The sequence below is a fragment of the Leguminivora glycinivorella genome, chromosome 20 (assembly GCF_023078275.1).
Source record: "Leguminivora glycinivorella isolate SPB_JAAS2020 chromosome 20, LegGlyc_1.1, whole genome shotgun sequence".
NCBI lineage: Eukaryota > Metazoa > Arthropoda > Insecta > Lepidoptera > Tortricidae > Leguminivora > Leguminivora glycinivorella.
This window is the reverse complement of record NC_062990.1, coordinates 14,399,349-14,413,837: the sequence shown is the minus strand read 5'-3', so window position 1 is coordinate 14,413,837 and position 14,489 is coordinate 14,399,349. Positions and strand designations below refer to the sequence as shown.

Below are 14,489 nucleotides of genomic sequence, written 5' to 3'. Positions count from 1 at the left end.
TAGACGGAACAAATTAGTTCCGTTCCGTATATCCTTCCGTCACTAGCACACCGTATCCTCGTTGAGCTCTGGCAACATAACAGTATGAGTAGGATAGTGGGTTATTTTTTTAATGTAATCACTCAATTCTATTTCTATATTCTAGGTGGTTGGATCACTACATCCAACATCACTGTGACTGTGGAGAAAGACAGGCGCTCCATCGTCGTCGTCTGTCATGGAATCAACGCGCAACTGACTGAGAACGTTGTTGCTACTCACACCATCAACGTCCTATGTAAGTACACTACATTATTTATTAATCCATCATCGTCCTTGCGTTATCGCGGCATTTTGTCACGACTCATGGGGGCCTGGGGTTCGCTGTGACAACTAATCCCAAAATTTGGCGTAGGCTCTAGTGTTACGAAAGCAACTGCCATCTGACCTTCCAACCCGAAGGGTAACTAGGCCTTATTCGGTTTCCTCACGATGTTTTCCTTCACCGAAAAGCGCCTGGCAAATATCAAATGGCATTTCGCACATAAGTTCCGAAAAACTCATTGGTACGAGCCGGGGTTTGAACCCACGACCTCCGGATTGAAAGTCGCACGCTCTTACCGCTGGGCCACCAGCGCTTCCACATACAATATTTATCCATACTCAATAATTACAAATGGGTAAGGGCCACTTGCTCCACTCGCTTAACTCATGGTTGGCTGTCAACTGTCAAATTCCATATAAATGGTGAGTTAACTCTCGGGTTAACTCTCCATTTTCGGTAGTGCCAGTGACCCTAAGTCCGTTTTCACATTATCCGATCTGATATCGGACCATGTCAACAAAAGCAGTAAAAACTCTGACTTCCAGAAAACTATCAACTAAAATTATTTGCCAAAAATGTCTAAATACTATAACGACAAGAGAATACTTACAATGTTCTGTTTGTAAAAATACTCTCCATAGGAAATGCACCACTAATGTTACCTCCAAAAGGTTTATGCTTATGACAACCAAAAATAAGCAGTCATGGAAATGTAGTAACTGTGTAACGAACCTAAACACACCAACTGAGAATGCGACATCTGAATCGCATATTCCTGAATCGTCAAGCATGTTAGATAATGACTCTACACAACTCTCACCAAAGTCTAAACGTAACGAGTTATCACCCAAAATGACAGATACAGCTAACGAGAGTAAGGAGAGTCAAGTCTCACAATCTGCGGAGCGGCAGGGCAACGAAAGCCAGTGCTCCCAAGACCGTTATAGCGGAATAAGCGGCGAGGGGAAACCACGCGACGGAAATCAGCCCACGGACATGGACATGCAACCTACTACAGCTCAAAACCACTCGCAAGAAATTGACGAAGAGCAATACAAAGTAGAACTTGAAGTGGAGCAGCGCGACGACGACCTGCGTGCCGATATCCAGTGCAGTAGTGTGATGCCTTCCAACAGTACCACGAACTTAGATGAAGATGAGACACAGGCGTCTCCTAAACCCGTTAACACTTCGATGGCATTCGAAGATAGTTCAGAGGGCAGCAAAATGAGTCCTAATATCGATTATGTCACCAAGCGAAATGCAAGAAAATGCTTCCATCTCTCAGATGAAAATTTTAACACATCTACTGATACGGACTACTCAGACTCGGAATCAAAATCAAGTAGTAGAAATGAACGATTAAGTCTGCCCAATATACCCGACTTGAATAGCTCTGAAATAGCGAACTTGCAGTCTGCAAATCAGCAATTAACGTTACAGTTATTGAGTGCTCATGAAGAAATTGCTCGCTTGAATAGTGATATTACTAAGCTAAAAAATACATTAGATAATTGCCATATCAAAATTAACACTTATTGCAAAATCTTAAATGAAAACACACCAAACAATTCTATCTCTACCATAAGAGGTAAGAAAAAAAGAAAACCGCTAATAAGATAAAAAGTCGAAACTCTATATTACCTCTACCTACAAAACAACATATAAGTAGCACACCAATTTCATCAGATCTAGCTCAAAAAGAACACTCTATGCCTGCAAATCCCAAGAAACGGGCTACAGCACCCAATACTAGTTCTTCTGGAATTAGGTCGCCATCACTAGAAACAAATGAAACGAAGAAACATATTAAGAAGTCAAAACTCTGCCTAATAAGTGCTAACAAAAGAAATAAGATACTGAAAGTGGCACAGGCAACACTTTCAGATAACTTAGAGATATGTCATTACTTAATGCCTAATTGTGGAATTTCAGAGTTGTTTTCAGACATTAATAAAAAGACACAGAACCTTACAAAACAGGATTATTGCATCATCTTCATCGGAGAGGAAGATTTCAAGGAAACTAAGGACTACCAACAACTTGTGAACAATATAAGAAACAGTTTATTACCATTGGACTATACCAACTTTATTATATGTTTACCTACATACCGGTGTGAAAATACAGGTATAATGTTAAATTGGAGAATCGAAACTTTTAATAACTTACTTTATTGTGATAACTTGAAGTACGAGTACTCATTTTTGCTTGACTCAAATCTCGAACTGTCCTATGAGTATGATATGTTTAGTAGAGTGTCAGGATTTGTAAACAACAACGGACTAAAGCAGATATTCCAAGGTGTCATGAAAACTATTTTGTTTATAGACCAGTTCAATAACTTCAATCAACCGGAACAAAAAGTATTTTGTCCTCCTAAAACAAACGATATAGGTATACAGACGGACTTGCTTCTAACTAATAATTCTGAAGTAACAACAAAGTCTCATTCCTTTCGTGCCTAAAACTAAATTAAAACTTAATAAACCTTACAATCATGGTAATACAAGTATTCAATTATTGCACCAGAATATAGCTAGTGTATTAAAAAAACAGGATGAGCTAGATATTGTCTTGGAAGAATATTTTGTGAATAAGCATCCCATTAATATCCTATGCTTAACAGAAACTTTTTTGAAAAAGGGAATGGAACATAACGTTTGCATTAACAAATACAAATTAGCAGCTTATTTCTCGCGTCCACATGAAAGAAGAGGCGGCTCATGCATTCTGCTGAAAAATGAATTAGACTACAAAACATTAAATATTTGCGACCAAATTTCAGAAAACTATGTGTTTGAATGTTGTGGAGTACAGATAGAGCAGATGGGGCTGATTGTTATTTGTATATACAGGACTCCCTCTTCGAATGTACTAGTATTCTTAGAAAAATTAAATTATTTGCTTTCTAAAGTCAATAAAAAACAAAATAGAATTATCTTATGTGGAGACTGGAATATCAACATACTCAAAACCGACAAGATAAGCCAAGAATTAATCAGTATTTTGGAAGCAAATAATTTTAAAGTACATACTGATACTCCGACGCGACAATCTTCATGTATAGACCTCATTGTTAGCAATATAGAGCAAGTATTGTGTCGAAATGACCATTTAGGTTTGTCGGATCATAATACAGGACAATTCATCTCATTTGATATAGGAAGACTAAAGTATCTTAGGAATTGGTACGAATATAGGCGGGACTTTAGTGCGGAGAATACACAAAAATTTATCAATGCTATACATTCTGTATCTTTTCATAATATATTTAATAATGATGATACAAATACAGCATTCAGCGAATTCCATGATTTAATCATTCTCTTTTTTGAATTATGTTTCCCTAAAATTAAGGTTAAAGTTAAAAAAGACTAAAAACTCACCTTGGATAACAAAAGGAATAAGAAAATGTTGTAAGCAAAAGCGTCGTCTCTATCTCTCTTACCGGAAATCGACTGGAAGTGATAAGTCATTGTATAAAAGTCTCTATATGAAGTATTCAAAAACGCTACGACGTTGCATTAATAAAGCTCAGCGTATTGTCAACAAAAACACAATTAAAACCGCCAAAAATAAATGTAAAGCAACATGGTCAGTAATCCACCGAAATTTGAACACCAAAGGTTCTTTAAAACATATAGACCAAATATATAATAATGGAAAATACATAGATGACCCCGTAGAACTAGCGGAAACATTCAAAAATTTCTTCATAGATCTGCCTTGTACTAGTAACGCGAGTACAGCGACTCTACCCGGTTCTTATAAATACAACCAGATAAACTCTATGTTTTTAACTCCAGTATCGGAAAATGAGGTGTTAAACACTATATTCTCATTAAATAATACGAATTCGGTTGGATATGACTCTATTAGCACCAAACTATTAAAGTTATGCGCCCACAAGCTAGTGTTTCCTCTGACGTATCTAATAAATCTCTCTATCGTCACAGGTATATTCCCAGACCGTCTCAAATACTCGATAGTAAAGCCAATTTATAAAAAAGGTAACGCTTTAGAGATTAATAACTACAGACCTATCACTCTTATCCCAATAATTTCAAAAGTGTTTGAAAAAGTAATTGCTAAGAGATTGTGTGCTTTCCTTCAAAAAAACAATATTTTAAGCTCGGATCAGTTCGGATTTCAGTCGGGTAAATCGACGTCTCTTGCTAGCTTTGATTTAATTAAATTTGTAACCGAGTGTCTTGACCGTAAAGAGCCTGTCATAGCATTATTTTTGGATATGTCTAAGGCATTCGATTTTGTAAATCATAAAACGCTTCTCAATAAACTTTACAATTATGGCATTAGAGGGAAAGCTCAGGACTGGTTTACTAGCTACCTAAGTGAAAGAAGACACTGCACAGAAATATCTAAAATAATGAATGATGAAAAAGTCTGTGTCAAGTCAGAATATAAAATTAATAGACGAGGAGTTCCTCAAGGAAGCATTTTAGGACCAATATTGTTTCTTCTATACATTAATGACCTTCCCGATCAAACAACTCACAAATGTATATTGTTTGCCGATGATACGACTTTACTGTTTAGATGTACGAACCTTAATACTTTTGAAAATGAAATAAATGAAACTGTTAGAACCATAGTAAATTGGCTGAATATACACGATCTTAAAATTAATATTGATAAAACCAAAGCTGTACAATTTCGAACTAGTAAGAGCCAAGCATTATCATTAAATGTAATGTACAACGATACCAAAGTAGAAATGGTAAATTCGACTGTCTTTCTGGGATTAACTCTTGATGACCACTGTAAATGGAAGAAACATATTGACACTGTATGTTTGCACTCAAACGGCTCAAAGAAATCGCATCCTTAGACACAGCTTTAAATGCCTATCATAGCTACGTATCATCTGTGTTACGATATGGTGTCATAATCTGGGGTAACTCTGTTGACATTAATACAGCATTTAAAGCCCAAAAAAAGTGTATCAGAGCATTATGTGGAATCGGTACAAGAGAATCATGTAGACCCATGTTTATAAAACTTAAAATTCTGCCCTTGGCATGTATATATATAGCAGAAATATGTATTTTTGTAAAGAAACATTACCAATACTTTACTTTCGTAGCACAAGTCAATCCAAACGCCAGAGCTAATCGATTAAACAAGCTTCTTGGTACGAGAAACAATTTGGCACTTTACCGCAGTAATGTAGACGGGATGACATATATTATATATAATAAACTGCCACAATATTTAAGAGACATGCCATTTGTTAAATTTAGACGAGCGGTCATAGCATTTTTAAGTAATCATAATTTTTATAGCGTTAAGGAATATTTAAATGAAGACTTTAGTTAACACTTTGACATTTATCCGTAATTAATCTTATTATAAATCTGATATTTTGAAACAATAATTTAATAAATGGTGTATATATGTAATATATTGTAAATAGATTTAAATAATAAGATTTGCATGCCTACTAGTATAAGGTACTGACATTATCTGGACATACATAATACAAATGATATTACCACCTTATCTGTACATAATGTTAAGCAAATAAATGCATTTCATTTCATTTCATTTCATTTCATCGGATGTCAGAAGGATTTCAATGGAAAACATCCAAGATGGCGCCTGTACTGTATGGGATATCGGTCCCACATCCGATATCGGATCGGATAATATGAAAACTGTGTGTGTCTGTCCGTCTTTCACGGCAAAACAGAGGGACGAATTGACGTGATTTTTTAAGTGGAGTTGAAGGGATGGAGGGAGACATAAGCTATTTTTGGTCTCTTTCTAAACCTCTGCTTTCCAAAAATGGGGGTGGGGGGTGGCGGGGATTTGTACTTAGCATTCCGTAATTTTCGGATTTAACGCGAGCGAAGCCGCGGGCAGAAGCTAGTTGTATATAATTATGTTACCTTAGTAAGGACTAGGCTTAGAATAAATTTAATAGTGGAAAATTACTACTTTAGATGAGACCTGAACTCACGGTATCTGGATTAACACACGATAGCGATCATTTAAATTTAAAAATATTTATTATCGTGAAATAAGACTATGGAAACGGATTAAATCACGTATAATGAATTTAAAATTCATCCCGACGTTTCGAACTCTTTACAGCGTTCGTGGTCAACGGGTGACTGAGGAAAAATTATAATGTGCAAAAGCTACCCACATACAAGAAATATTAACGAACCATGACTACAAATAATATAGATTTTTAAGGCAGGTTCACACACTATTAATAAAGCTAGTTATACAATATTAAAAAAAAATACCATTAGTATGTTAAAAAAAATCCGATTAATCCGTTTCCATAGTTTTATTTCATGAGTAACTATCGCGGTAACTGAAGGCAATATTATTTATTATCGGTTGTCAACAAAGCGCTATTTCAATTGATATGTAGTTTCAATAAATAAATAAATAAATAAATATTGGGGACACCTTACACAGATCAACTTAGCCCCAAACTAAGCAAAGCTTGTACTATGGGTGCTAAGCGACGATATACATACATACTTAAATAGATAAATACATACTTATATGTATACATAGAAAACATCCATGACTCAGGAACAAATATCTGTGCTCATCACACAAATAAATGCCCATACCGGGATTCGAACCCGGGACCGCGGCTTAGCAGACAGGGTCACTACCGACTGAGCTAGACCGGTCGTCAAATATGAAATAGATCTTATCAACAACCGACTAAGTCGTCCCTTTTTATTGAATACGTCTCAAAATAAATGCTAAATACACCAAATATATACAGAGTGGGGCCTGTAACAAAGGCGAAGAATTGAACTCTAGGCTGTTCTCCTTATACTGATCAACATTTGTTCGGCGACTTTTAAAAATAACTTGTATTTTGATTTTTATCACCCTTGAAAGTTTTTTCTAAGAGGTAATGTATTGCGAATTGTGTTAAGTCTAAAGTGTGACAGACAACGTCAATGACAACAATAATGGCGTACATTGAAGCTAATATTTATTTTGTATGAAAAATTAAAAATTTAAAGACTTCATAATTTTTAAAAGTCACTGAACAAATGTTGATCAGTATAAGGAGAATAGCCTACAGTTCAATTCTTCGCCTTTGTTACAGGCCCCACTCTGTATACTTAACAGGATCTGAACCCACGAACCATGACCTTTATAGTCAATAGGCTAGACAGGTCATCAATAAGTTATTATCCCAGTAAGATAATTATTATTATCATTGTAATTGGCCATTTCAGTCAAATTCCAGCTCTATAATTGAATAGCTTAAGCCCCTATTAATGTAGACGAGACAATTACCTACGTTTGAGTAGCCATTTCATAGCAGATGTTAAATCGATAGAGTCAAGTTCAGTAGTAAATTGAAGTTACTTATACAGTTTGTAAACTTTATACGTGCAATTTTAACCAGACATAAAATCTATTAGTATTATCGTCAATTAGGAGAAAGAGATAAATACGAAACAAATTATCAGCTCAGCTGTGTCGCTAACCAAAATGCTCGAGTAGTTTTAAGAATTGAATTTAAAAATACCGACATCCATTTTTATTAAATACACAAATTGATGAAATTGTAAATTTTAATTTTAGTAGGTATAATTAATGTTTTGCTCGCTTATGGCTTACTTGTAATTTATGTAATTACTTAAATGTTGTTTGTTTCTCGCTTAAGTGATTTGTAATCTTAGAGAAATAAATATATTTGAACTGAACTGAACTGAACAAATAGTGATCACGGCCTCCAGTGCCCAAGGCTGGACTCGACCCAGCGTACTGCATTCGCGGCAAATGTCTAAAACCTCTCGGCCACCCGGCCCACAGCGACATAGGTCGAATTTTCCCCTCATATATGCATTCCTTGGGACTTATGTCACCCTTTTCTTTTAAATTATCAACCTCCTTGAGTTATCTCGGCATTTTTTCCACGGCTCATGGTAGCCTGGGGTCCGCTTTGACAACTAATCCCAAGATTAGTAGGCACTAGTTTTACGAAAGCTACTGCCATTCCAACCCGAAGGGAACTAGGCCTTATTGGGATTAGTCCGGTTTCCTGACTAGGTTTTTTTTTTTCACTGAAAAGCAACTGACAATTATTATAATAGTACATTACGATACAAGTGCGTAAAAAAGGAAGTTCGAAACGAGTAATAAATTAAAACACGACCGAAGGGAGTGTTTTAAATCGACACGAGTTACGAATTTCCTTTTCGCACGTGTATCGTACGACGTTTTTCAGTACAGATGAGCCTCCGAAGTTTCGACCTGGCATATAATGAACCACTTCTCGCACTAGTGCGTAAAAAAAACACCATCTGTACTGAAAAATGATATTTCGCACATAAGTTCCGAATAACTCATTGGTACGAGCCGGAAATCAAACCCGCGACCTCAGTCATTTTATAAGCACAATAAAAAAAAATAGTTAGAAATAAAAACAGACATAGTAAACAAACAAGGCTAAGAATAACACTCCCGGCTAATACACCTTGCAAAAAAAACACAACCTAAATCGATTCATCAGTTGAAAAGCTACAATGCCACAGACAAACACACAGACAACGTCAAACTTTAAACACCCCATCGTTTTTGCGTCGAGGGATAAAGAAACTACACAAGCTGTCCAAAAAGAAAGATATAAAGCTAGCTACACACTAAATAAAGATAAAGCTAGCTACACACAAGTAACATGTAACCCTCGTTCTGCTATGTTTTCAAGTCACGCACCGGCCCGAGTTAGTAAGACATTACATGGGTCCATAGGTCCTGATAAAATGCGGCCGGGTCAGGGCTTGACTTCATTTTGAAGTTTTGAGGGCTATATCGTTGAATAGTAAAGTACTAAAATATTAAGCTAGTGTTTTACATTGGTCTTAGGTAATGCCACTAAAGCTAGACAAAATATGACATTACATGGGTTCATAGGTTCTGGTTGGTTAGTTTTATTATTATTATCCATTTATTTTCAAACATGTAACATTTGTATAAAAGATTAATGTTATATACACATGAATTTAAGCCTATATTCCCTAAACGGGGTAGGCAGAGCACATGAAACTATTCAAGATTTAGTTCCACGGCAATAATTAATGACATAATTATAATCAGGGCCCGTAACTTTCATGCCGATGACATAAATTTGACGTCACGCTGCATATAGGATGATTCAAGAGTTTTATTTAATAATTAATCATTATTCATCAATCATTTTAATCATGACTTCAATACTAATCTATTCATACGTAAAATAATTAATACCTACTTGATACGTGAATAGTAAATTAAATTATTTGTTTATTTTTATACATACCTTTTATTAAATGGTTTTGTTACCATATTTCAATAAATTATAAAAACAAAACAAAATTGTTTCCTTTTCGTTTCACGTGTCAAGTCGGTATTAATTATTTCACGTATGAGTAGCTCACTTTTGAAGTCATGTGTACATGATTAAATTGATTGATGAGTAATAATTAATTATTACAATAAAATTATTTGAATCACCTATATGCAGCGTGACGTCAAATTGATGTCATCGGCATGAAAGTTACGGGGCCTGATTATAATAATTAATGACATATTATAATGGAAGTTATCGATAAACAAAATGTCGGAGGGAAGTCACTAGTGTTACTTTGTTCGTGCAAAAAAAATATCTAGGTATACAAATAACTCAAAAACCCATCACGTTTCAAATAATTTGAAGTAAATTCAACAAAAATTTCACACCAAACGTGACGTCCCCGAATTGTCCGCCATGTTGGGCAGTCACATCCGTTTCCGGAAATATGATAATTCGACCGGAAGTCCGGCGCTGTTTACGTTAACGGATAGTTCTCAATTCAAACTCGAACTGTAATTTACGTTAGTTTAAATTTAAATAGTTTACAATTTCAACAGTCTAGTTTGAACTTGATGGAGGGATTATTTTATATGTTTACTCGAAATTACGTTAAGTTGGTCTTTTATTTTGTAAGTTTTTTGTAAGCTTTAGGACAAACTGTAGAAGTTTTTCTTTATAAATAATAATCGTTGCAAAAACCTTTTTCAAGAATTGTATGCGAGCTGGTTGGAACTTATTTTTGATCTATGTTGTTGCTGTAATGCTTATGTATGCTAAAATAAATGAAATGAAAAAAAATATGTTGTAACTACACACGCTCGCGCATAATATGTAGTTTTTAATTACCCAGTATCCTAGCAATCGGTATTTTTCATTTGTTATATGTTAGGGAGACCTGTTATTGGCTTCATTTTAGTATCCTAGTCTTAAGCTTATATTTTTTTGTTAAAGCTGTTGGTTTTCTAATAAAATAAAAATAAAATTGAATAAGTAAGGTACTTTCAATTAAATCTGTTTTCTTGTGACTGTTCCAAACTTCATAAATACATGTACCTAGTCATAATCTTCATTATTTATTGATATTACTTCATTTAAAATTACTAAAACAGGAGCTTGCAGTTGGCAAAAGAGTATGGACAAGTGCCTTGCCACGCGCTTTGAATAGATTTCCATATGATTCAATCATAGAAAATAGAACAGATAAGCAAATAGTAAAGTCATATAAAAGTATGTTGCTGAACAATTTACCTAATCTCTGACTTGACATAAATGTAGTTAAAATGTAAGTATATTATTATAATACTAACTTTGAAACTGTAATGTAATGCATGATCTCAATTAGACCTAATTCAATTAGAATCTAAATAATAATAGATTAAGAGTTTTGTTTGTAACATAAACAAACAGTATACTTTTTTTTTTTTAGTTGTGACGGGGTCCGTAATAAACATTTCTTGCTTCACCGCCTTAACACCAATATCTCTTCTGCAATCCGACAGCAACTTTTGTCTCAAATAAAATAAATGTCACTATTTATTTCCTTCCACGCTTTTACTTCACGTCCAGTTAACTACCTTCATCTTTTGAGCCACAAACTTGCTGCCAAATCATTTTAATACACCGTGTTTTTATTTGTTTTCCGTTAAATTCGACACGTAGCTAAATTCATTATCACTATTATCAGGAACCACCCGGTATATCACTTTTAGTTAAATTCGCAAAAAAAAATTTCATCATTTTCATACATAATAAATGAATTTATTATAAAGAATTTAATATAATACATTCAAGTTAGTGTCAAGTGATTGGCGGCACATGTCAAAACAAATAACATTAGGAATTGGTAAAGGCTGTCACACAGGTGTTCAGTAATTAATTATCTTTATTTTTTTAGTAACTCGATAACCGTAAGAGTTAAGACGCTAGTTTCTTAGAGAAATTAATTGTATTTGATCTAAATAACCTTCCCTTAAAGTTAATTGAATTCAGTAAAAACAGGATGTATAACCCTTTAATATCAAGCAAAATTCAACCAGAAAACAACGTACTAATACTCATAGAAAAGATAACTCTTTAAGGCACTGTTCCCATCGGGAGCTAAACTATGAGATAGCTCATAGTTTATTTAGCTATAAAAACGAACAAAAGATAATCACTCCCGTGTAAATAAAAGAGACACGGCGATGTTTATAGTTACTCGCCCAGCGGTGATCTATCAATATCGCCGTGTTTCTTTTACTTGCACGGGTGTGCTTATCTTTTGTTCGTTTTTATAGCTCATAGTTTACTAGCTCGCGGTGGGACCAGTGCCTAACTCAAAGGGTAAGCATTGTAACTAATGTCACAATCGCTTATGCTTCGTAAACGTATCGTAGCTAGCTTTCCTTATCGTTCTTCTGTCGTGGCGCAATAGATAGACTGCGCGATCGCCATCTAGCGTAAACGGTAGTCACTTCGACTAAACCAGGTGCCGTAGCCGAATGGAGAAACGAAAACGAAACGCCGCGATTGGTAGTCTGGCTCTTTCACGCCAATACGCAAGAGCGATAGAGATAGATATCTACGAGCGTTTCGTTTCGTGAGCGTTTGTTTGTGTACCCAAATTCCGGCCTACGAAATGACGTTGACGCTAGTCGCCGAAACGCGGTCTGGCTCAGTCGCGCTAATACGGAAAAGCTACAGAAATACTATAATGATATTATCGTAGCGTTTGTGAATTTGGCTAAGTACCAAGTCGCAAATAATAGTGGTACAAAGAACTAAAAACTTATCTTGTCACTTACATTGTCTTTATAAAGGAAGATGAAGTAAAAAGTCACTTCTTGAAGTTGTTTGTAAGTCTGTTATCTAGTTTGGCTATATTTTTAACGGGTGTTAACTACAGTGCGAGGTGATGGCGTGTAAAAAGTTATTTTTTAGGACAATTATTATTTCGACTGCATTTTTAATAGTATACAAAAGTACATATTTTAGCAATAATTCTAGAGAAACTAATTGATACGAACGTGTATCAAACCTATCGAAATCAAACTGATATGAAAATGAGATTGCAAATGATATCTTGCGTCTTGTTTGAACAAGTTTGAGTTAAAAGTATACACGAAAGTTTGACATTATAAGATAAAAATTGTGAAGTCTGTGGTACTTACTCGTATTGAAATCGTTTTCAATTTAGTTCGGCCTTACTTATTTGTGAGTGATAATGTTTACCTATTCCAATGAATTATTTTTAACCCCCGATGCAAAACGACGTGGTGTTATAAGTTTGACGTGTCTGTCTGTCTGTGGCATAGTAGCTTTTGAACGGATGAACCGATTCAGATTTCGCTATTTTTATTTGAATTCTGAATTCCTAGTCTTCTGTGTTGTTAGCCATGTTTAATGAAAGTCGGTCCACTTCGTTGGGTTTTTTCAAAATTTGAATTTTGTATCGTGGTTAATGATTTCAGCTTAAAAATTCTCTATGAAGTGCATATTTTCACTGCCAATGCCAATAATTATTTATTCCTAAAGCAAAATATCGTTACATCCCGCCCCCTAATTGTCCCTCTTAATAAAAATACCATTAACCCCATACACGTATCCTAAATCGGTTTTATATTTAAAGCACAAAGCTTAGGGCTGCCACAAATACTCGAGGCATAAAATAGTGCTGTAATTAATTCACGGGCCCTCATTAACGTAATGAGCGCGACGTGACGCGGTGACAGCCCTGCGTGCCAGGGTTGCCTACTTGCCTCGGCGTTATTTGATTATCTTATTTTTTGCTTAATTAACATGTGCGAAGTCACGGAATTGTGGAACGATGAGTGACAGTGATTGGTGTTTTCAACCAGATTGTCGGAGCTATATTTAGTTTTATTTCTTTAAAATTTGTACTTTAAAAAACAATAACTTAAAAAATACATTAAATTGAGTAAGACAAGAAAAATCAAGATAATAATTATGTATTGGCTGATTTTCATGGCGTTACTTTTCTTTTTGGTCGCATATATCACTGGAAACAGAATATGCATTAGTTCGTTTATAACTACATAAACTAACAGGACTAGTATATTTTTAATATTTTTTTTACGATAGGCATAGAATGATATCAAAAGTGATTTAATTTCAGCCAAAAAGTTGTGTTTTGTTGTTTGTTGATGTTTTTACTATTATTCATATAATAATTATTCAGATATTTTCAATTATGATATACTTTTCCATTTTGACAAAACTTAATTATGATAGTTATTTGTTATACAAGGGGGCAAAGTTGTATTTTAACGCCGAGTGTGGAATTGAAAAACGAGCAAATGATAGGATTCTATAGTTGAACCACGAGCGAAGCGAGTGGTTCGAGAGTAGAATCCTGAACTTGCGAGTTTTTTAACACACGAGAAGTAAAATACATCAGCACCCGAGTGTAACACAAAACTTTTCCCCTCACTATAGCGAGGAAACTATAACCCAAAAAATGCGTTTATCACTGGTTCCAGTAGTTCCGCAGGTGGTAAATCATCTTTATTACTAGATTCACCTACTTTTATCAATTTTAAAGCAGTTAATTTGACTTTATTCAAGGTCAAATTACTTTACCCACTAGTGGATAAAATGCATTTTTACCCGCTGGTATTAAAGGACAAAACACGTGTTTCCGAGCTAGTGAGGGGAAAAAAATTTTGACAACCCTACGCTCCTACGTGCAGGGTTATAGGTCTCTCAAACTATATCATAGTGTATAATGAAGTGGGGAATATCGGCAAAGAACCGCAGCAGAGGTAAAGTTACGAAATAACGACCGTAGGTAATTTTATACATACTTTATGGCGTATTATCAAGAGTGGGTTGGATATGAATTTA

General features: G+C 34.9%; 1 protein-coding gene across 3 annotated transcripts in view; it reads left to right on the top strand.

The window, feature by feature from the left end:
• Positions 1-14,489, top strand: part of LOC125237073 (nephrin) — a 457,494-nt gene that overhangs the window by 398,811 nt on the left and 44,194 nt on the right. For all 3 annotated transcript variants that reach the window (XM_048144025.1, XM_048144026.1, XM_048144024.1), the window contains one exon: positions 146-277. In XM_048144025.1, coding sequence (XP_047999982.1) covers positions 146-277 — 132 coding nt within the window. The remainder of the gene's footprint in view (positions 1-145; positions 278-14,489) is intronic.